The sequence below is a fragment of the Camelus ferus genome, chromosome 1, assembly GCF_009834535.1.
Source record: "Camelus ferus isolate YT-003-E chromosome 1, BCGSAC_Cfer_1.0, whole genome shotgun sequence".
Classification (NCBI taxonomy): domain Eukaryota; kingdom Metazoa; phylum Chordata; class Mammalia; order Artiodactyla; family Camelidae; genus Camelus; species Camelus ferus.
The window spans coordinates 47,616,441-47,642,000 of NC_045696.1; the positions used below are offsets into that span (position 1 = coordinate 47,616,441).

Genomic DNA, 25,560 nt, shown 5'->3' on the forward strand with positions numbered 1-25,560 from the left:
CATGGGGATGGGGCCGGGGCTAGGAGTGAACCTGGAATGTTAAAGGGTGGGACACCTTGTCTTTTGACAGAATCTCAGGAAGTCTGCCTTAAAAGGGGTTGCAAAGCCTTAATGTATTTATTGAATGCAGGAGCCAGGAGGGTTGGTGGCACCTGAGAGTGAGGGGATGTGTGTGATGTGGGGGGACGGGGGCTTAGTGGGGCTGGGAGAGGTAGGGCTGGAGCACGGCAATCAGAAGCTAGGTCTACCATCACTGACTGTGGGAATTCTGTAAGCCCATTTTACAAAGCTCACACAAAACAAACTCACATTTAGGGAATGTACTTCTTTGGATCAGAGAGTTAGTTCGTTTATGCCCTTCAGGAAAGTAGACCCAGAAGCCCTCCATATGTATTTTTAAGTCTGTGAGAAGGTGTGGGAAAGGCAGTAAAAAAAGACTGGAGAAGAATGGAGAAGGCAGGGGTAAGGCCAAAGCTCTGTCTGCATCTCAATCTGAAGACTCCTGAACACGCGCTGGGACACACCAGGCTCCTCAGCTATCACCTGGTGTAAGGTGTGGAGCTGTCAGTTTCCTGGAACTTACCAATTGTGCATGTAGCCTTCGCCTTTCATGCCCCCTCTAAACTGCTAAACAAAGCAGTGGGATGGAGAGGCTATCAACCCTCCTTTTCTCCCCACCCCGGAAACAAAAGCATATGCTATATATACATGGCATTCTGGAAGCTGCTCCGTCAGGAAGCAGGGTAAATGGGCACACACGTAACCTAGCAACGAAAGAACTGTGAGGCTGTCCACCATCACTGTTTACAAGGGAAAAAGCCTTATAGCTAAGGGGAAACAAAACTGATTCTAAGCTACTCTGGTCCATTTCAAAATATTTTTATTCTTATACTGTAAATAAATTCATGCTCCAAGAAGTAGATTAACTGCACATTTTTTAAAAGTTCATTCCACAAAATGACCTTTAAATGGATATCTTATTTATTTCTGATGTAACATAAAATTTAAAGTTCTCTTCTGATGTGCTGACATACAAGGAAAATCTATATGTTTTATCTCCCTTTTGAGCTGAATATTTTTTGACCAGTTTATAAGCAGAATAGACTATTCCCCAAAAATGTTAACAGCAACCACAAGATAAGCTTATGAAAGGAACTATTTAACACCTTTCATAATAACCACTTTGTTATAACCTATGATGATCCTGTTCAGGAAGTATTCATTTCCTCTGGTAACTCTTCTTTAGGATACAAATCAGACAAGACAGAAGAATCCAAGGTTAGCAAAAATGACAGCACTCCCAGCAGGGAACTGTTGTCCACGGTACTATTAACACAGCCTCCTGAAATTATTTTTGCATTTTATGGTTTAGTTCTCTGCTTTGAGTTCTGCCTTGTGGGGGCTGTTTCCATGAGATGTAGGTATGTCCCCTCCCCCCCAAAATGTTACTTATACAAAGCTGTATCATTTCTATTGCAGGAGAGATTTCCTTCTTTTCTTTTCCTTTCCTGTATTTTCTTTATTGTTTGGCATAGGGATGTTAAAAATATTCTGGACAAACAATTCACAGCCTACAGTATTTCCTTTTAAATAACACTGTGGCAATATCCAAGTTCCATAGGATGCTGCCTTTGTTTTTTGTTTCTTTACAATGTACTTGTAGCTCTAAAGGTCTGATTTTTTTTTCAATCTGAGACAAGAAAACATGCAGTTGTCTTTTCAGTGACACTATTTGTATATTTTGATACTTGCAAAGCTCCCCTCCACACACATCATTTCACTATAGAAATGTTCTCCAATCACTTAGGCTTAACTGTGTCTCATGCTCTGCAGTTTGGGGACATGTGTTTCCTAAGATTTTACCTCTGTCATGAAAGAGATAACACCTCCCACACAGCAAATGAGATTACAGTTAAGTCTTAACACAGGGTTTTAGATACCTTAATTAAAATTACGTTAACAATGAGTAGAGTGGAATTTGCCAGTTCTCCAAGGGATGCAATGGATCAGCCTAATACCACATGCTCAATTTTGTGAAGTATCTATTTAAGAGGATAAATAAATCATAAATGGATGAGAGGGAGGGAAGAGCAGACCACGGGCAGCTGTACAGCACTTCTAATTCGACTGTCGTTAAAGAAGCTTAAGAGCTGGTTGCTATCACTCCATCTGGTTTCTTCCCTTCTATTTTTTTGCCCCTCCACACCCACCCCAAACATTTTATCAAGGACCCATAAAGGCTACCAGACCAGTAACTGCCTTCCTGCCAAGTTCATAGACCCTTCCTGTTTTCACTCTTCTGTAATTAACATTATGTTCTAGACGCCTCCTTTTTGTTCATCAATTTATTCAATAAAATTGAGTTCCCAGCACGGGGCAGACACTGTGATGGTGAAGACTACAAAGTCCTGCCTTTATGGAGCTTATTTTCTAGTGGGGGAGAAAGGAATGAAATAAATTAAAAGATGGATACGTAATCGTGTAAGTTCTGTGAAGAAAACTAGCCCAGGGAAGAGGAGGATGACCTGGGCTCCTGTGTAATCTGAGCCCAGCTGCCTCTCTGGGCTCATTGTTCTCTTCCACACCCTCCTTTCTCCAGGCCTTTGACTTGCTGATTTGTTTGTTGCCTCAACTTTTTCCTAGTCTTTCCTCAGACAATGCCCCCACCCCAAACCTAGCTTGCCCCCTCTACACACCACTGCACTCGCTCTCACCACAGCCAACACTGACACTCCCTGTCCCCTTCCCCGCTGTTTCTCTCCTTAGCGCTCACCAGTCTACCATGCAACATACTGTGCTTACTCATCTTGTCTATTGTCTGGTTCCCCCACTAGAATGGAAGCACCGTGAAGACAGGGAGTAGTGCCTATTATTTCCCTGCTGTATCCCCAGTGTTGAGAATATTAACTGATATTCCTTACATGCACAGAATAAAAGGCAGTGAAAAAGCAAGTCAAGAAAATACATGTGTGTTGCTGGGGGTGGGTAGCAGTGGAGTCCGGGAATTATAAACAGCAAAAGGAAAGGCTATCAGGCAAAAATAAGCTCAGGGTTTTGGAGGCCAAGGAACATCAGGGTGACTGCAGTGGAAGGAGAGAAGGAATGTATAGTAGGCAGTGAGGACAGAAAGGAGGCCAGGACAGGTCATGGAGGGCCTTGGAGGGCACTAAATTTTGTTCTAAGGGTAAGCAGAAGCCACCGGAGGGTTCTGAGAAGAATGGTTAATCTGACTTACATATTTTGGATGGGATAAGCAGATTTTTAACTGTGGAGGCCAAAAGCAGCAATGCAATCATTTATAGGGCTATTGCTGTAGTCCTGATGAGAGATGGTGGTAAACTGGCCAGACGGGCAGCTGTGGAGGTGGTAGAACAGAGCATAATACATCTGAAGGTTGATTCAGCAAGACTGGCTGATGCATTGAGGGCAGGGTGTGAAAAAAGGAGAGAAATTCAGGTTTCAGCCTGAGTAACTGAGCAATGGTACCATTTATTGAGATGGGGAAGCATAAAGTCCCTTGGAATTCCTTCCTTTCTTGGTTTTGATAACCCTCTGTGTCCCAACTCTTTCTGGGTAGTTATTATTTTTCTGTCTACTCTCAATCCCTCAAAGAAAATTTCAGGGGATTAAATGATCACCTTTACAGAAACAATGGCTTTATTGGCATCATCAACCTTAACTTCTCATCTTTGCTCCAGCTATTTCCAACTGACTTCAGGACACTTACACTTGAATAGCCCGCTGGAACTTCAGATTCTCAGCCTCATCTTGGTCCACTTAGATTCCTCTGGTTAATTCCTCCTATGTAAAATAACTTTTTCGTTCCAGGTTGCCATTTCAAAACCATTGTCATTCTTTAATCTTCCATGCCCCTTCCCAAGTTGTGTTGTTTTCCCTTCAAAATGTTTCACTTTTCCTTGTCTTCTTATACCACAATCTCCAGGCAGCAGCATCCTGCTTGCTTTTTTGGTCTTTAGTTTCTTGCCTTTCCAGTACTGCTCCATTATCACATTTTCGTAACACAAGGAATGACTCTCCATGATGAAATGTTCCTTCTCAAAACTAGCCTACAGGTCCTGACTACTTACTCTCTCATGTACAAACCCTTCCTAAGCTCTTCTCAAGGTGATTCTAAGATATCAGGAAATATTTTCAGTATCTTAACAACATCCTCTGTAATAGCCAAAAGGTTCTCTTCAGATTCCCCTGTAAGCACAAGATAGACTTCTGCCTCCACACCTCTGCCCACACAGTTCTCTCTACCTGGAATACATCCTCTCCTTTTCTTATGTCTTTCCCACTTTTTAAGGCAAGTATAAGTCCTACTCTTCCCAAAATGTCTTTATTTACTCTAACACATACTGATTTCTCCCTTTCTCTGAAAAAAGTATTAACAGTAAATTACAAACAATTTTTATTATTTTTAACTTTCAAGCATCATATCTATGGGACACAGATAAGACTGGGATCCTGTAGTGGCCTTGATCCCAGCTTAAAATTACCCTTAAACCATTACACAGCTCTATTTCACTTCTTCAGTTGCTAGCTGCCTCACCTCTCTGCATACTTTCCCCTCCAGACTCTCCAATTCTGCAGCAATGAGCTTTTTTCTGCCTGTGGGACCACCCCCTTTCCCCTCCCTCCCACTCCCTCCCACACCCATGGGGTCACTCTCTAGCTCTCCCCTTTCTTCTCAATTTTCATTCTTTACTCCCATCTCCTGGCCCACCCAAAGGCTGAATCTGCCCTCTTTAGAACTACAGAAGGTCCTTTTTAAAAAATGTTTTGCATAACACACTTATTTTCATTCTATCACAAATCATCCCACTAATTTTCATAATAACCTTGAGAGCAGATAATAGTATTATTCCCCTTTTATAGATAAGAAAACCGAAAACCGTAAGTTGATACAACAGACAAGCGGCATGGAGGTCTGAACATGAACCGGGTCAATCTGCCTGAAGTCCAAGAGCCTGTCTCCTTTCTGTAAAATAATGCTAGCTCATGGTTTTGTAAAACTGTCTTCCAATTTTTCTGCTCCTTTAGGGCAAAGATCATGTTTTGGGTCCTTTTTTTGTTTTGAGGAGTTTTGGGGTGTCCTCCAAAATCTCTTAACATAGAATTGTTCAATAAATGTCAGGAATTAGTGCACGGTTGCTGAGAATTCACACAGCGGCACTTGAATATTTAGATTCATTATAAGGGGCTCATAAGATTTGCCTTTAGGTCAGAGGCTTTATCACATACTGTCTTTGTGTCTGTAAGTCCACTAGTGAGCTGACAGATGATGCTGTGGAGGGTGAGTACAGACAATCTTTCCTCCAAGGCCCTTGGGGCAGCTCTGGTTTATACTTCATAAAGGGGCTGGCTCTGCCTGTGAAATTTCTGATACTGTGGGCAACAATCACAGGATTACACAGGTTCACACAGAGGCAACGGCACCATCACCAAGCAGGAAAACTGACGAAGAAGTGGCCTGCTTTTGAAATTAAGGCAACTTCAATCATCCGAAATCATGTCATTGTAATATCAACACCGTTTGCTATTTTAAAACATTTCTGCTAGGAGTCGGAAAACTTCTGTGTATTTAGGTTAAATGCAGCTGATTGAGGGACTGGCTATGCAGGCTATTTGCTTTTCTTTTTTTTTTTTCACCTGCTTTTGGGTTACTGAGACATCTTTTCACTTTGTCATATGGTTCTGATGCCAAAACAGAGTACTTACAGTTGTTTTTTGTTTGTTGGTTTTGGTTTTTGTATTTTATTTTATTTCATTTCATTTCATTTTTGGCTACCATAGCGCACAAGCCTAGACACTGGAAACTCATTAGCTCTTCCAGACATTCCTCAGCTTTTATAACATAGCACGGAGGTCCTGTCAAAGACACCAGGGATTCAGAATGGGTTGATGGCTTTCTGAGCTGGCATCAGCCTCTTTTGAAAGTTGCCCCAAAGAGCTAACCATGTGTAATTGGTAAAGGACTTAGTTCATTCTGAGACAGGAAGAAGGTTCCATCAACTTATTCCTTTATTCATTGGTCTTGAGCCCAGAAAGTTATCATGCTCTGGACAAGACACTGGAGGTTACACCTCCTTATTTATCAGAGTAAATCCCGGAGACTCCATTGCCAAACTCTTAAAATTCAGCTGTCAATAGTGATCTGGCCACTGAGTTTTTAAAATGTCTGCAGATTAGCAAAATGAAATGAATCCAACTGCCAGTCTGTTTTTGAGGCCAGGTGTAAGGCAAAAAGATCTAAATGACCACAGAGGACAAAAGGGCTAAAGCTAATCCAACCAAAAAAGGTAGTATGGTTCCTGGTCATTGAACAGGAAGCTCTAACATAATTGAAAATAACCACACCCACAGATATTATTTCACAGTCTTTGCAGTCTGGGTTTGCCTCTGATATTCTCAGAAGTAACTGAAAGAAAATTATTATAAAATATGGAAAAATAACAAATAAAAAGTATTTAGGGAAAAGGTAGATGTTGCTTCATATTAGAGTCAGAAAACTAGCAGAATGTCAATTTGAAGTACATGCTCCACCAACATGAATAAGACACGCATGTGTGTAACAAAAAGTTAGTACTTTTATCACTCTGACTCAAGTCTCAGAAAATTATTCCTACTCAACTTCTCTAAGTTACTGTTGGCATTGGTAATTTCATCTCCCTGGTATCTCTGAATTTTGAAGCTTTCTTCAAATTGATCATTTGCTTGCCTGACCATCTGTTGTGGTTTGGCAAACTAATTTTCCCAGTTCCCTTTTAGAACAGATCCCCTAGGATGTCTATTCTGCGCAGTCGCTTCTAATATCTCAACTGGTGACATAACCTGAGACTGCTCACCTCTTTGACAAGATGCTTGGTAGTCTAGTCCCATTGCTTCATTTTTATTTTTATTGCTTCTGTTAAGCATAGTACAGTGACAGCTGATCAAACTGCATTACTTTGAGGGGCGCTGGGGTACTAGGGAGCTCATATGCCAAATTTTTGCCTGGAGTAAAGTTGAACTGCCAATTTATTATATAGCAGGGCACAGGAGTTTTTAATTGAACTTAGACAAATCCTTAATTACAACAGTACCACAGGGCACTGCTCCGGTAAAGCACAACTGTAGCAACCTTCACTCAGATGTTGATTCCCCTGGCATCTTTAAGAGGTGATGTAAAAAGACTTCCTTCCCATCTGGGGTTAACTGGGACATATCTGAAATTTACACATGGGTTTTTAAATGCTTGAGACAGAAACAGTTCAGAATACACAGTATTTGTGAAAAGAGCAGGCAGGGTATGTGTTTTGAGCATGAAGGATGGGAAATAATAGGATTTTATGGAAATTAGGAGACACCAGCTCATTGGAGGGGTTGGTGGTGAGGTTATGACCACAACCATACACTGGACTGATACTCTTGGGCAAGGAGAAGATGCTTCTTTCCAGGAATCACCCCTGAGATGATGATCCTGATGACTACTATGTGACTCTAGGTTTATGGGAAAGAAAAGAGTCAGACCTTTTGCACACAAAAAAAATGGCGTTGTATAGGTCAGATTTAGGGTGGACAAGGTAAGAAATGGGATAAAGGGAAGTTAGCTTAATCTGGGCAAGAAGTGGGTGATGCCTCCATTTTTTTAACTGAATTCAAGACTCTTGGCTGGAGAATGCCCATGTATGAAACTATGGAAACCCATCTAAGCCAAAATGCTGTTAATCAATGTAGTATTGATCTGTATCCTGAAATCCTCACCCCTTTTTGAGTACTCCAACCAACCCGGGTGGAGCGGGCTGGATGACCTGACGTGGGGGACAGCAGACGGAGATGGACGCTAACAGGAGAAGTCACAATGAGGAGTGGTTACGACAGTGGGAGCTGACACTGAACAGCTAGGGTTAGAGGCGGCCACTTCCTGACAGTGTGATCCTGAGCAAGTTTATACTCCTCATCTGGGGATGAAAAGAGAACGTACCCTTCAGGTTATTAAAAGGATGGGATGAGATGAGGCACGTGAAGTACGGTGCCTGAGTTTCATCACAGCCACACAGAGAAAGGAAAGGCTACCTCTACTAAAACACACATGCACACACACATGGTAGAATTTCAGAAAAACAGTTTTGCAGGATCTGAGATAATACATCTGGATCACACTAGTTACCCAGAAATGGTGGAGGGCACTGTAGCTGTGCTAACAAGATTGTGTAAAATGATGAAAGAAGTTTGCCGCAGTGCAGACTGATGGCCCATACATGTCTCCAGAGGTCCAGTCGGACGGCTGTCTAGGGTATTTTGAAGAGGATTAAGATATCTTAAAAAAAAAAAAAAAAAAAAAAACTCCTCATTATTTTCATGACAGTTTTTAATCTCTAGAAAATGCCTGGAGTTTTAACTGAATCCCAGTTGGAGATTTCCACAGCTCCAAACGACACGCCAGCAAGGTCTTACCAAGAACACTCTCACTGCGATGGACTTCGAAAAGGGGTGGCCCACGCTGGCCGAAAGGCCTGGCATAAATTAATATCAAAAAGGAAAAAAACTGCACAGAAGTGCTCCAGCGAACTATGTGATCAGAAGCAATGGGAGATAAGGAAAATGAAGCCCAGCACTGCACGAAGGATGAGGGAGCACGTGAAATGTGGCACACACAGGATACAGACATTAAAAATGACTCAGAAGTAAGGATTATCCCCCTGGGGAAACAAAACAAAACAAAACAAAAGAATATGGTTTAAAAAAAAAAAGCCTCCAGAGAAGGTAGGCCTTGGAGAAAAAGGAATATAAAAGCACGCAGTCAAGAATCAGGGGGAGGAAGAAGTCAGGAAGACAGATCAAACTGTGGTAACCCTGAGCCACAGCAGATGAGGTGATTTTGGAGAATAAATGTTAATAAGGCTGAAAGAATCAACAGTGGTCAGATTTAGTATAAATCTGAGAAGCAATCAATACTCTTATCACTTCACTTGAAACTGCATGACTGTCACTACAAGAGCCAGAGTGAGGTGTGCCGGAAACTTGAAAGAGAGGGAAGTGAAGTTCGCGGATACGAAAAAGTCCTTTCAAAAGGGAGACTCACAGACACAAAAGAAAGAATGTGCTGCTCAAAATAGAGCTGTTCTCTGTGAAAGGTGAAAAAAAAATACACTTGTAAGAGCATAGGAGCAAAGGATAAGGGTGCTGGGCAGGTGCCCTTTCAGTGTTACACGTGTGATTGGTAGCATCATCTCTGCCCTCCCATCTGGGGGCATGGACACAGCAGGCTGCTTTACCTGCAAGTCCTTTAAATATTCAGGCACACAGCTCACTAGCTCTGTGACCGGCCAGCCCAGGCAGATGGGCATAAAGGGAGAGAACACACAGCATCCATCAGAATATGTCTTCCAATTGGACTGAGGCTGGATTTCTCTTTTTAATGGTTAAACTGCCGTTACGATACTATACAAGTCTCTTGAGTTCAAATAATGTGGAATCATTCCTGTGAGATGGACTTTCTTTGGTGTGCTGAACATGTATTTTGGAACCTATTACTGGGCTCCAGTAAATTCACCAAAGTAATAAGAACTCCCTAACTGTGGGGGGGGGGTGGGGGTGGGAGAGCCAATTACTCCTCCTTAAGTGATCTTTTGCAGCCCTGCACACCCTCCTCCTTTGAATTTGACAGGCACAGGATCAGAATTAAAGCACATGGTACACACACATTCACATAAGCACTACAGTTAGAAGATAACTGGGGAGGAGTCCCAGGGTTAAGAACAATTTTTTTTTTAGTTTCTGAGTTTAAGAAAGTACAGACAGACAAGCATTCAGAAGCAATGATTTTCTACTTAAATTACTGCAACTACAGCCAAACAGAAAAGGTGATGTGCATCTCTGGATAATGTATATGTATCCAAATTAATTAGACACCATGAGTTTGAAAACAGGCTTCCTGCTAGGATCACAGGGATACAAATAAATCATTCCACATACATTCACACAAGTAACATCAGAACTTGAGAAATATTACATAAAAAGACAACAATTTTAATATAAATGTCATACCTAATTCGTGAAAAAGCACTTGCTAAAAGCTGCATGCAAAGCTTAGAGAGGTGACAAAGCAATGGCTGCATGAAAAACACGCAGATTCTGCAAAGCAGGTGGTGACTAGTAATATTCACAGGTATAGTTATACCACACTTAGCTTCAAAGAGGTAAAGAGGTTGTGTTATTTACACACTAGTTGTAGTCTTCTTTTCTGGCCTCTGATTATATTTTGAGCCTTTTCCTTTTGAAAATACATAGGTGTTCCCTTTCTTCACATCCTGGATTTAACTGTTCCTTACTGTCAATATGAAGGGGTTTTCTCTTCTGTTCCCATTCAAAAATCATTCCTAGAGCTTTTCAACATCCCTTCTTAAAACAATTATAATTATGGATGAAATGACATGATGCCTGGGGGTAATGGGGTCAGGGTAGGGATACAGATGAACCAAGACCAGCCATGAGCTGATAATTGCTGGAGCTGGGAAATGGGCACATAGTGGTGGGTGATTGTCCTATGTCTGAAATTTTCCATAATGAAAATTTTTTAAAATAAAATTTTCATTATTGTTATATCATGAACCTTGTGATAATGTTTTTCTGCTAAAGGGCACACATATTAGGCTAAAGTCAGAAGATATTCTGTTCTTACTGGCTTATTTGTAACTGAAACTTAATCCATAATTCTAAGATGCATTTTGAAGTAACTTACCTAAAGATATGTACAATGAGGTGGGCCTTTTTCTAAGTACTCCCACTTACTTTATCATGTCAAACAGTAACAACCATCTAGGCAACTACACTCATTCTCATTTAAAGTTTAGTTTTAAGCTTCTTGGCAATCAAGATACAAAGAGAACTATAGTGAGGAATAAAATTCATATTCTGATAAAAGAAAACATCAAATAGACTTTTTTCCTGACACTAAATTCTGATGTTCAAAGGAACCTTTTCATTATAACATAAAGGGCACTCTATAACAAAATGGACAGTGTCTTTAATGTGGCTTCACAGATGAAGTGTTTGTCACATAGATAGTCCTTGAGTCAATTCTTCCTGTACACCAAAGCTTTTTACCCTTGGCTCAGTAAGGGAAACCAGCTCTGCTGGGGTCTGTAGTAGACCAGTCCAGATACGTAGGTTTTTTGATATTGACTACCAAGTTCGAATCAGGGATACACAATCCAGAGAAGTAAATGGAAAGTATGTCTATATTTCTTGAAAAGACTTCTCTCAGCAGGGCTTTTGGCAGTGGCCTAATTTAAGTCAGTTTAGAATTACAGTTTCTGGTGAGAATCCATACTATGAATATAGAAAGGTCCATATGCTTTGGATTTGAGTATTCAGGTTTAGAGATGACCTTCAAGTTACATATACATAAATTATATAAATTAACATAATATTAAAGCTTTCTCACCCTGATAACTCAAATGAAGAGCATTGTGGCCCAGTGGTGAGGAGGCATCAGTCCCAGTTGTAGTCTCACTAGTTTGCATAGCCTTGGGCAAGTAACTAACTTTTCTAAGTCTTGTTTCTTCACCTAAAAACTAGGTTATTCAATTTAATGTTTCAGTTACTCTGAGGCACTCATGTGAAATACCTCTTGGATTCCTCTAATCTTTACAAATATAAATAAATTTCAATGTGTCATTTAGTCAGTAAAGTTTATCTAACCTGGATTATATCCAAATTGCTGTTGCTGGTTTCAACTTCAATCAAAACTTTACATTTCTGCACAGGGTTTTGACTCTGTTTCCTCTTCATTTCCCAAGAAGAGGCCTGGAGCAAGGTGTTAACAAAAAATGTACAAGGATTAGCAGCAATCAATGGTATACATTAAACCACCTTCACTCTTCCCTTCACTCAGCCTCTATTAACTGCTGACTTCTGTAGGATACTCAAAAGAAATTCAATTTCTGATCTTTTCCCTCAAGAAGTATATGACTTAGATATGCACATGTAAGGTTAAATAACAATATAAAACAATAACAAAATAATATCAAACATTTTACCAAACATTTCAAGGAGGGTTAGCACCTACCCTTCTGAAAATATTCCAAAAATTGCAGAGGAAGAAACACTTATGAACTCCTCCTATGAGGCTAACATCATCCAGATACCAAAATCAGATAAAGATAACACACAAAAAAAAGAAAAAGAAAAGAAAATTACGGGCCAATATCACTGATGAAGATAGACGCAAAAAATCCTCAACAAAATACTAGCAGACCAACTACAACTACATGTTCAAGTGGGATTTAACCCAGGGGTGCGAGGATTTTTCGATATCTGCAAATCAATCAATGTGACACACCACATTAACAAGTTGAAGAGTAAAAACCATATGATCATCTCAATAGATGCAGAAAAAGGCTTTTGATAAAATTTAACATCCATTTATGATAAAAACTCTCCAGAAAGTGGGCATAGAGGGAACATACCTCATTATAATAAAGGCCATAGATGACAAACACACAGTTAATATCATATTCAACAGTGAAAAGCTGAAAGTATTTCCTCTGAGATCAGGAACAAGACAAGGATGTCCACTCTCGCTACTTTTATTTAACATAGTTCTGGAAGTCCTAGCCACAGCCATCAGAGAAGAAAAATAAATAAAAAGAATCCAAATTGGAAAAGAAATTAAATTCTCACTATTTACAGATGACATGATATTATACGTAGAAAATCCTAAAGACGTTACCAGAAAACTACTAGAGCTCATCAGTGAATTTGGTAAAATTGTAGGATACAAAATCAATATAAAGAAATATGTTGCATTTCTATACACTAACAATGAACTATCAGAAAGAGACATTAAGGAAATAATCATATTTACCATCACATCAAAAAGAATAAAATACCTAGGAATAAACCTACCTAAGGAGGCAAAAGATCTATACTCTGAAAACTGTAAGACACTGATGAAAGAAAATGAAGACAACACAGATGGAAAGATACACTGTGTTCTTGGGTTGGAAGAATTAATATTGTTAAAATGACCATACTACCCAAGGCAATCTACAGATTCAATGTAATCCTTATTAAAGTATCAATGGCAATTTTCATAGGCCTAGAACAAATCATTTTAAAATCTGTATGGGAACACAAAAGACCATGAATAGACAAAACAACCGTGAAAAAGAAGAACAGAGCTAGAGGAATCACACTCCCACACTTCAGACTATACTACAAAGCTACAATAATCAAAGCAGAATGGTACTGGCACAAAAAGAGACACAAAGATCTATGGAACAGAATAGAGAACCCAGAAATAAAGCCATGCTCTTATGGTTAATTAATCTATGACAAAGGAAGCAAGAATATACAATGGAAAAAAGACAGTCCCTTCAATGAATGGTGCTGGGAAAACTGGACAGTTACATATAAGAGAATGAAATTAGAACATTCTCTAACACCATATACAAAAATAAACTCCAAATGGATTAAAGACTTAAATGCAGTCATTTTTTGATATTGAAAAGATATCTTCATAGTTGAAAAGGTCAGAAACCCCTGGAATGAAAAATTTATGATACAGGGAAAGAACTCCTTTGATTGGAATGGCTAGAGGTAGACTCTTAACTTCTTGAAGGCAAAAACTGTGTCTTATTTATCTCTGAGTCCACAGTACCTGGATCAGAGTAATCCTTAATTTACATTTGTTGGTAAAATGAATTAATCAAGTAAACTGAGGGAAAATTCACAGGAATTCAAAGTTGCAGATGTAGGAAAAATAAATGTATTATTTTTATGGGGAGTCCCATCTTCAGGAAATGGGAGGGTGGCTAGAATAAAAAAGTAGAATTTTCTGAGAAGTACAAGGATGCAATAACACTTCTCTAAGAAGAATCATTAATTAATTAATTACCTGTATTAATAGAGCTGAATTGTGGTACATATAAGCTAAAACAGTGGCTAATTCCAGACCCATTTTTATCAAGCTTTTGGAGCACACGATAAGGTTTAGTCTACCTTCCTAATTCCATTTCTTTAGGCTAATATTAAAAATAATCACATTTCCTGCACCTCCACTGTCTGGTACAGGGAATGCCTAGTGTTGCGTTTATTGGATAGAAGACTAGAAATGTACAGCAAATAATCCTCAAGTACTCAAATGCTGTTTGAATTGAAGTTTAAACCTGATTAAATTCATTTTCAAGTGCTTATCAAGAATTTCACAGTCTTCTGATCTATCCACCTCACTTCTAGATTTTAAGTATAGATTATCTTCTGAGGTAAAACTTATCTTCCTAAGAGCTAATGTACAACCTTTTCCATTTCTTTACCTTCCACTTGCTAATCAACTTCCAATCTGGTTTCTATTCTCTCCAGTCCAATAACAATAATAAAATTCTTCCTGTGATCTTCTATTGCCGCTAAGTTATTAAGTCAATGGAGTGTTTATAGAACTTTAGCCTGCTGAGTTAGCTCCTCAACAGAATTCAGGCTCTCTGACCATCTCACTTTGAATTGCCTTCTTTCCCTCTTGCTTTAGTGATAAGACAAATTCCTGTCCTTTCTTCTTCCTACTCTGGACATTCCTTCACAATCACTTGTACATACTTACCCTTCAACAGCTAGCTATAAATGCTGAAATCCATCAAGTTTCTGTCTAGTACTTTCCTTCTTTCCCTTCCTCCTTAGTTGACATGTTCTCCTGAAAGTCTCAGACTGAGGAAGCTGAACTCATGGTCCTGCCCACAAGCCCAGTCACCTTCTAGGATTCCCTAATTCAATGAATGGAATAACCATCCACCTAGGAGCAAGAGTCAGAAATCCTGTAGTCATTCTTGCCACTTCCCTCTGCTTCACCTTCCACACCCAATGTATCCCCAAACCAGTGTTCCCTTCTCAAGGTAAACACAAGGAACAAACATATCCTCTTCTCTCCACCCTAAACGAGCACCCTCGCCCACACCACCATTATTTCCCCACAAGGCCGCTGCAAGAGCCTTTTAATCGCTCTGCCCACATTCATGCTGCTCTCTAGTCCATCTTCCATACTCAACCAAAGCAGTATTTTCCAAAGGAAAATCTAGACATGTCACTTCCCTACTTAAAACCCTGCAGTGGTGTCCTGCTGCTTTCAGGATAAATACAAAATCCCTTCTCAAAGCCTATATGCCTGCAAGGTTCTGGTCACTCCCTGCTCATCTCACATCACAGTCCCTTTCCAGCTCTCTGCCCCATCATAGCTTACTTGTCTTCTTAAGGTACTTTGTGTTTCATGTATCCTTGTTAGCAAATGATGTTTGCATTGCTTGGAAATGCTCTTCCTCCTTTTATCCATTTAATTGAAATTCAATCCTAAAAGTTCTGTCATCACTTTTTCAGGGAAGACTTACCTATCCTCCCAGAGTCAAATCCCTTATTATAAGTATTCATGCTATTATGTCATAAAAACTGCCACAGTAGCAGTTCACATTTGTCTATATGATCATTGGATTATCTGTCTCCATCGCTAGACTGTAAGTTCAATGGGGGATGGGACCATATGTGGTTTTGTTCACAGTTAAATCCCCTGTAGCTGGCTGGCATACTGAATGGCACATTATACACACACACACACACACACACACACACACACACACTAAGTACATCTCCATGTTTAAAGTCTAAAATATGTTATTCTAACACCCGGGACTCACTTCAACTTTTCAATCACTTGTATGTTTCTGGAGCATGCAACCTACCTATAAAATAAGCCTACAAATCTCAAATTTCGAATTGCATAGTTAATGAATGGAAATAAAGGTTAAAGGACATATAACTATAAAACTACAACAACTACTTTTTATATTATAAGCATACCAGTTTTTAGACACAGTAAAAGTTGAATAAATGTCTGCCTAACAGGGAATTTGTACATTCAAACATGATATACAACTCAAAGTAAAATTCTGAAGATTATAGACAGATTCAGCTTGGCTTCTACAGTCTCAAGAAAAGACTTAGGGCCAAAACTTCAAAATTATAGGGAACTGGATTTCAAATATTTTAAGAAAATGAGTTACCCAAAAGTGAAATAGAAAAGGCTGCCTTAGGAGGTAGTGAGTCCCCATCACTAAAAATTTTCAAGAATCTATGCACTATTTTCCAAAGATATTACAAAGGAATGTGTGAGATATTTCTGTAATGGAACTATTATTCAGAATAATTCCTTCTGAAAGAACCATGTCTAAACTCTTGTCTCGCACCACGCTTAACACAGTGTCTTATGCAGAGCAGAAGTTCAGCGAATACTTGCTAAACTTATTTTATTGCTTTCAGAGCCTATGGCAACTCATTTGAATATTTCCCATGGTGTCCCATATTCCCCCTTTAAGGGTGAATTTAATTTCTGGAAACAGTAAAAAGACGTCAGAAGTCAAATTTGACAAACAAGGCAGATAAACTAGGCAATAAATTTTGGCTTATAAAGGATATAAAATGGCAGTGAGATAATATCTGTAATCATTTAACACTGAATCTGGCACAGGGGAAACGCCCACTCAATTAGGTATTGTAATCATTATATACTGAATCAAGAGCAGATTCTCAAAGAGGAATTAAATAAAGGTAACATTGTAAGAATTAATCTGTAGTGATTCTTAAAAAAGAAAAACAAACAAACTCATTTGGATACATGGAAATCCTAGGACGGCACATTTGTTAAAATTAAGCTCAGCACTTAGTTATATATCAACATTACATCTCATTTTTCAAGAACTTTGACTACAGAGATAACTACCTATGTAGAATTTGACTAAGCATTTTTGCTATAAAGCAAAATCCTCAAGGTTACATATTTATCCTATATGAATATTCCTCTCTTAAGTATAGATTAATATTCTTTTCCCATCCAGGTGTTTCTGAGGAGCCCTTCAATGCTGATACTAGCAATCTGACTTTTCCTCCAAAAGAGAGAATATAGAAAAAAAAATACAGAAATTGGGACCTTGTAAGATTACAGTGTGTACGCTATAATCAGAGTGCTTTGAAAATGGGAAAATGGAGCAAAACCTTTACTAAATGCTACTTCCAGAAAAGTGAATTACTACAAATTTTGCAAATAAGGAAAAAAAAAAACAACCACCTGGGATCTCTCAGCTAGGCTGACATTTTCCAGCAGGGTTGCTGCATGTCTCTGCTGTTGAGGCTTCACTCTCTTCTGCATAGACTTCATCATGATTTTAGTCTCTGAAATACATTCTACACTGGAGTCCGACTCCTCTGTGCTATTTTTCCAGCCTCCACTGCTGACTGAAAGCTCAAAGGATGAAAGAGACTCATGCTTCAAGTCATCACCAGAAGGCCTGATTCTCTGAGTTTTCTTATTTCCCTTAAATAACAAAGAACGGGTCTTTTATTTTGGGTAGCTGGCTTATTTATAATTAATTACCATTTCCTTTATAATCTTATGACATTAGGTGATATTTATTACTAATAAAATTTTTAAAAATCAGAAGCTTAGAAAATAGACTTTGGCAAACATATACTGCTATAATGGCTTGTTTAGAATTTGATTTAGCAAAGCTAGGCTGAGAGTCAAGAAACCTTCTGATTTTGAGGATGGATGCAAAAGACCCCAAACTGAGTAAAATACACTGTGCTTCCTGACTCCCCTGCTCCAACAGAGATTTTCTTGCTTTTGGAGCCTTGGTGCATATATATCAATAATCTATTCATCTAAAGTTTGGCCATCATTTGCCTCTTAAGAAATGTGAATAACTAAAACTGTAAAGAGTTTTCCATAATTTTTTTTGGTGTGTGATTAGTCTAACTCTAAAGGTTCAAAAAAATTAAATTTTAGATAGTAACAGACATTTGAGGAATATACTGTAATGTGACATTTGGCAAACACAAAAACAATGTAGGAATTACATATACAACATATTTCTAGGCAAATATATATCCACAGACTCACACAGATGCACATCCTTTCTCACTCTGATTTTATATATATAATTTTCTGTAATACATAAATGTACATTTTTTCTATATCTTGAACTATATTGAAAAGAATATATTGGAAAAATACATTAAAATAATTATATTTTAAATGGTCATCTCCAGTCAGTAAGACAATAGGTAATTTAAATTTTCTTATTTATAATTTATTTTCTAAGTTTCCCCTAATAAACATGTATTACTCTAGCAAGAAAAAAAATAATGACAGTGAAAAAATACCTATCAGTGCTTCACTTTAAACCATGATAACATTCGGCCCTTGATAAGTCTTCTCCTTCACATGGGAAATGTCACAAATGGTTCAATCCCACTTGAATTACTCACCTTAGGTGCTGAAGTTTGGCAGGTGGTAGTGAACTCAGTGATCCTACTTGTTGGTATAAACTGAGGCTATCGTGGAAAAAATCATTAGACAAACGTAAGTAAAAATAACTCTTGACTGGCATAGTGTAATAATTCAGTATTCTTCATTTCTTAAAGTGCCAAGATCGCATTCATTATTAAGGCGTCTCTGATGTATAATTAGTAGTGGCAGTACAAGAGAATCCAATGAAGCATTACAGATCAAATGCCCTACGAGCAATATAAAGGTGTCACTGTACCAAACACTGTCTCCACAGCCCTTGTTTCCCCTCTCTGGAGAACCTTTTTCTTTATTTGCAGGTCCCAGTATCTGGAATAAATCTTAACCTTTAGCAACAGCTCTGTATAGTTCAGAGCTCTGGGTCTGAGCTTCAGGAGACTTTTGAGGGTAGACTGGCCTTATCTGTGTCCCTAACAACTGAGATGCTGTCTTACCCTCAACATCCAGCTCCTGCCCTCTACTCAAAGGCATAGCTAGAGAGAGAAAGTATTTGCTTTTCCCAAAAAAAGAAGTGCCTTTAAGATAATATTTTGATGTGATAATTGTTACACTAAGTGATGAGATGTTAATGAAATATTCAAAGAGAAAATAAAGAGTAATGTGGGCCCTGCACCCCAGATCCAGGATCACTCCCCTTGGAATGAGACCCTACTTAGGGGTCCACTTGCACCTCCTTTTTGGTGCACCTACTTTCTTTTACTGTGCCACAGACACCATCACGGTATCCAGCTCAGTGTCCAGATTCTTTAGGACAGAAAATTTACCTCACTCTTGTAAGTACCCTAATCCCCAAATTGGAGTCCTGACTCTGATTCAGGGTTGGATCTGCTGAAAAATTTTCCAGTGTGGATGGACTCCAGAGATGTTGAAATGGTGCCTTTTCCTCCGTCCTGAGATCCAAATAAATAACCATTGGTGGCATCTTATAAACTGTAGGTACCCTTAAGGCAACCCTTCCGAAACTGAATTACTTCACCTCTGTACCTGTGCCCATCCCCAACCTGTACTTCCTCTTGCAGTCCCTCTTTTGACGAGTAACACCACCAAACACCTGGACATCCAAGCTAGGCTGTCCTTGGCCAACAATCACTCTCAGTCCCCTCACCCTATCAGTGACCAAAGCTTGTGGATTTTCCCACAGGTCTGCACTAGCCTCAAGTCACCATCCTGTTTCAATGACTTTATCATCTTTTGCTTAAACTATTTTCTATAACCTCACTTTCTTGCTTCTAGTTCAGAGACTTCTCTATATATCTGTGTCATGATCACTTTCTACATAATGTTACTCCCTGCATTAAAATAAGGAAGACAAGAGAGAAGAAGAGGGGCAAAAGAGAGAGGGGAGGGGGCATTCTCAAAATTGGATGCATGTGATTAGAATCACCCAGTAAGCCTTTAAGAAAAACTCTTGATGCCAAGTCTACACCCTGAAATTCTAATTTAATTATGTGGGGATGTGGACCTGGCATCAGTAGTTTTTAAAGCTCTCCAGGTGATTTTAATATGCAGTCAGGATTGAAAAGGACTAGCTTAGAAGATAGTTTTCTGTGTGTAGCACCTACCACGTGATGCAGCACACAACCAACGTTCAATTCAAGTTTATTAAACGTAGCCAAACAGCACCTAGCATGACATACAAGCAGCTCTCAAATGGCTGCACCTAAACTCTCTAAACCTTCTTCTGAACATTCTTCTGAACCATCTTTCCATCTGTCTGACATCCCTTGTTGCCCTCATACACTAGATGCCCAATCACACTGACTCTTCCTCGGGTTCAGGTTCATGTTCCCATGCCTTTTGTATCACCCATTTCCTGCACCTGGAGTGACATTTCTCATCTTCTCCAGTTGTCAAATTTCCCTTATCCTTCCAGTCTCAGTTCAAATATTATCCACTATGAATGCCTTTTCCAATTCCCCAAGGGAAAATTAATTGCTTTATCTTCTATGTTCCTCCTGGCATTACATCTTTTTAGATGTTTAGATATATCTATATATGTAGATTCACATGAACAATATACATTTTTTAAAGTATATTTTTTAAGTCTCTTTACTACTCCATTCTCTATTCATTCAGTTCACCTTCCACTAATAGGTAACCACTGCTACTACTTTCTTGTTTAACTTTCCAGAGATTTGTTTATATATCATATACAAGCATATATAAATAAGTTTTTCCAACTTTCTTGAGGAAGGGAAAAATGGTAGTATATTATACACACAGTCTATTACTTTCTTCTCCATTGAAGTATATATCCTAGAGATCCTTCTCCATTAGTACTTAAAATGCTTCTTTAGTCCCTTTTACAGCTGCATTGTATTCTTCCCCTCTCCAGTTTTATTGAGATATAACTAACCTACATCACTAAGTTTAAGATATACAGTATAATGGCTTGGCTTACACATATTGTGATATTACCATAATAAGTTTAGTTATCATCCCTCATCTCATATAGATTCAAGTAAAAGAAAGAAAAAATGTTTTTCCTTGTAATGAGAACTCTTAGGATCTACTCACTTACTTTTATACATTATCATACAGTGTTAGTGATAGTTACACGCCTCAAAGTTTCCCTGAGCTCCCTCCCTCCAACCCTTCCCTATAACTCTTCCAATTTCTACCCCAACCATGGGCAACCACTGTTCTGCTTTCTCTCAGTATAATCTGCATGTTCTAAATTTTATCTTAAGTGGAATTATAAATCTTTTTTGGTCTGACTTCTTTCACTAGGAAGAATTATTTTGAAATTAATCTATATTGCTTTGTGGATCAATAGTGCATTCCTTTTTATTGCTGAGTAGTATTGCACTGAATGGACATACCACAATTTGTCCTTTCACCTATTGATGGTCACTTGGGTGGTTTCCAGTGTTTGGCTACAAAACTACTATGAGTATACAAGTTGCTGTGTAGACATATGCTTACCTTCATGTGTTTATTTTGCTGACTATATATCTCCCTTGGAGAAATGTCTATTCAAATGTTTGGCCCATTTTTTTTTTAAACAGAGGGAATTTACCATAGTGATTGGTAACAGAGGAGACTGAAGAGGCTGAGAAGACTATAAGAAATGTTATCAAAATCAGGAAGCTCTTAGAAGCCTCAGGTTGGAGGGACAATAGGAAGAACTGATATTATCAGAACCCAGGGGCCATAGTTCTATAGGTCAGAAGTTCAAGTACATTATGACTCAGCTAGGTCCTCCATTTAGAGTCTTACAATTGCCTATTTTTTTAAATTGTGTTGTTTATCTTATTATTGAGTTTTTAAAGCTCTTTATATGTTCTAGATAATGGTCCAGTATCAGACATGGTTTTACAGATGTTTTCTCCCAGTCTGTGGCTTGATTTTTCAATTTCTTAAATGCATCCTCTCAAGAGCAAAAGCTTTATCATTTTGATGAGGTCCAATTTGTAAATTTTCTTTTATAACTCATGCATTTTGAACCATATTGAAGAAATCTTTGCCAACTCTAGGCCATGAAAATTTCTTCCTATATTTTCTTCTAGAAGGTTTGTAGTTTTAGCTTTTACATTTAGACCAATGATCCACTTCAAGATAATTTTTATATGGTTTGAGGTAAGAGTCAAGGTTCATTATTTTGAGGACACACGTCTATCCAAATGTTTTGGTATCATTTGTTGAAAAGATTCTTTCTTCCATTGAAATGTATTGGTCCTTTTGTTGAAAAACAACTGACTACATACATATGAGTCTATTTCTGGACTCATTCTATTCCATGGCTCTATTTATCCCTTTTAATACCAATACTAGATTGTATTTATTTCTACAGATTTATAATAAGTATTGAAATAAGGTGAAGTCAGTCCATCAACTTTGTTTTTTCCAAAATGATTTTGACTATTATAAATCCTTTGCATTCTATATGAATTTTGTAGTAAGTTTTGCAATTTCTACCTAAAATAAAGCTGACAAATTCTGATCAAAGTACAGACCTATCAGAGAGAACTGACATAGTGACATATTACCAATACTGAGTCTTCAAACTCATGAACATAGATTATCTCTCTGTTTATTTGCTTTATTTTTTAGCAATATTTTGCTTTTCAGTATAGGTCTTGCTCATCTTTTGTCAAATTTATCCCAAAGTATTTCACATATTCTAATGCTATTGAAAGTGGTATTTTTTTATTTCAATTGCAATTGTTTGCTGCTAGTATGCTAAATTAAAATATTTTTTATATACTGATTTTTGTACCCTGTAACCTTGCTAAGCTCGTTTCACTAATTCCAGTAACTTTTTAATAGATTCCACCCTATTTTCTACATAGACTATCACATCTAAAAAGAAAAACTGTTTTACCTCTTCCTTTGCAATCAGAATGCTTTTATTTCTTTTTATGTCTTTCTTGTACTTCTAGAACCTCCTGAGCAATGCTGAATTGGAATGGTGAGAGCAAACCTCCTTGTCTAATTCCTCATCTTAGGGGGGAGAGATTTCAGTCTTTCACTAGTAAGTACGATTTTCGCTGTAAGGTTTTTCTAGATGCCCTTTATCACATGGAGGGAGTTTTTCTCTGTTCCTAATTTGCTTAGAGTTTTTATCAGAAATGGATGCTGTTGCTTCTTTTTTGTCATTCATATCTTAATGAAATTTTTTCCTTTTTGCTTATGATATTTATATGTTACACATTTACATGGTGTCTTACCCATATTTTACTGGAATTTTTCCCTTTTTTTTTTTTTTTGAAATGATACCTTATTTAGCTGCTGTACTAGCTTGTTCATTAAACACATCACTATAAAAGTTAGGTTTTCCAGGAATAGCTCTTTGCCAGAATTTTCTATAGGAAGGATAGGTGGAGGATGAGTCTAGGCAAGTTTATTTTTTTTTTTTTAACCCACAAGCAAAACCTCTTTCCTTCTCATCTTTACCCCAAAAAACCCCACTGCTTCTGCAAATATGGCTCTTTTGAATACTTTCATGTGCATTCCACACCTTCTACTTCTGTGAAGCAAAGCAGGTCCAGTAAGGTTTCTGTTGCTGTCCAGCTTCTGTACATAAAGGCTATAGCTTTTTCACCTCCAGATGAACCCTTCTTCAGTAAAGGTATTTGTGTTGATTCTTCAGGGGTGCTATTGCTGGGCTCTTTCTTTCATTTCTCTTCCTTTCCACCTGTGGGGTTCCTGCATTATCTTGACTACTTTGGACAGCCCTGCAGTATTTTGGTATATGTTTCTTAGCTTGACTGAAACTGGAGTTTGCATTTTTGTTTCCTGTTTTCCTTGTTATTCTTAAAAGACCCCCTGAAAAAGAACAGGAAGATGCTGTATCTACATAGCCATATTTATAGCAGAAGTCTCCTACATCCTTTTTACCTACATTTATCATGGTATGTACCTCATTGTCTTATAGTTAAGATGAGTTTCTCTCTCCACAGACTGTGAAATCTCAAATCATTTTTTATCTGCAGTAACTATCCCAAAGTTTAGAACTTTATAGGTACTCAGTAAAATGTTGATGATGGACAGGATAAACAGATGCTCTCAGAGCCTACTGCTCATTTCTTCCACTGTTAAAAAACTGTCCCAAGTCTACTCTGTACTAATAATGTGACTACTTCTCTAATACCTGTCAGAGGTCATCACATCTTTGAGATGCTTTATATTAAACACCAGTGTCCTGTTTCTGTGCAGCAAAATAGAATGAATCTAGTGACAATGTATGATCCACTTAAATCAACTGGGTTTGCATCATTTTTGGTGCTAGCTTAATGGTAATTACTTTTTGCTGTAAAGTTTTATTGTAATGAGTTTTGACCTGAACTATTAATCATGTCACTAGAGTTGTGAGTAAATAAAAATATTTTTTAATTCCATAAATTTTCCTCTTCTTATATTCATTTCAGAGTTGTGTTTCTACAAAAGAACTTCAGGCATCATAGAAAAACATGGCAAAAGTGTTTCAGCTACATTTTCAATAGAAAAACATCAATAATGAGGGTACATCTTTGATTGCATTTTTTGTAAAACAGAAATTCATGTAACAAAGCTAATCCATTTCAACTTCTGTCCCAGTTAATGCGTAGTTGTTTACTAGAGAGAGCATTCTTTTTATCACCACCATCACCTTTTCAGATTTCAAAGAATTGTCATCACCCTAGAAAGCTTGCTAATATCAGTATTTATATTTATATGACACTCACAAACTCTCCCAGCAAGACTGTTACATTTCTTCACATGTTTGGAGAGTCCTGAAAATCAGACTCAATCAGCAAAAGCTGTATAAGATGAAGTATCTCTGGCAGCAGGAAAACTGAAGGATCCTTATCCCAGGAATAAAGAAGAGAATGTCAGAGGTGCATAAGAATCACTGGGGAGCTAGGCACAAATGCAGATTCCAAGGCTTCCATCCCAGAGATTCTTGTTCAGTCTGCTGTAGATCTCAGAAATCTGCATTTTTACAAACATGAGATGTTTTTACACAGACAATCCTATCACCATCGACATACAGCACAAAAAGACAGGGGAGTCTCCTTTCTAATTTTGCATCCATGCTTTGTGGCACTGTAGAGAAAATATTTTCATGTTTCTGCACCATTAAGGCTTTCTGATCAAATTTTGCCAAAATTTGAGACAGCCTAGAAGAACAAATCTTGAATTTATGACTAATTATTAGAGAGCATCTGAAGAGATTTACTTCCCTGGAGGTATGTGTTTACATTTTAAGGAAGGAGATCTAGGACCATGGGGATATTGCCTGGGTTGTAAAGCTGGAGAAGCTAATCTTATCTTACTCCCAAGAGATTTATTTCTATTCCAAACAGCAGGAGTAAGAACCCAGGATACTTCTCAAAGAGCAAACAAGTATGTGCATCTGTTGGGTGGTGGGGTGGGATTAGGGAGATGGCTGTCCCTCTCCTATTTAAACTTCCAGATTCATTTTTTTCAGAGTTCCTTGCCATAGTACAAACTCCAGTGTATGAAGGGTAGCATAAGCTCTGCCTCATCTGTTGCCCCAGGGGTACAAATGAGGGCAAAAGGGAATCAGCACAATTATTTTCTATAATTAAATAATGATCTGCTCTGCTCCAGAAACCTCATGTTTGCGTTCAGAATAAAATTAATATATATGGATACTTAAAACTTAACAGTCTGTAAATGAAAATGGGCAACTAATACTCACAGGCTCTAAAACTGGATGGGTCTTTGCAAATACCCAGTTTAATCCTCTTTTTACTGTACTAGAGGAGTGCTAGGATCAA

At 38.2% G+C, this 25,560-nt stretch overlaps 1 protein-coding gene across 1 annotated transcript in view; it reads right to left on the minus strand.

Moving 5' to 3' along the window:
• The window catches only part of MORC1 (MORC family CW-type zinc finger 1), a 143,973-nt gene that overhangs the window by 25,763 nt on the left and 92,650 nt on the right, over window positions 1-25,560 (minus strand). Inside the window, 3 exon segments of the mRNA XM_014565682.2 lie at window positions 11,692-11,796; window positions 17,096-17,341; window positions 18,295-18,360. Of these exon segments, the coding sequence (XP_014421168.2) occupies window positions 11,692-11,796; window positions 17,096-17,341; window positions 18,295-18,360 (417 nt within the window).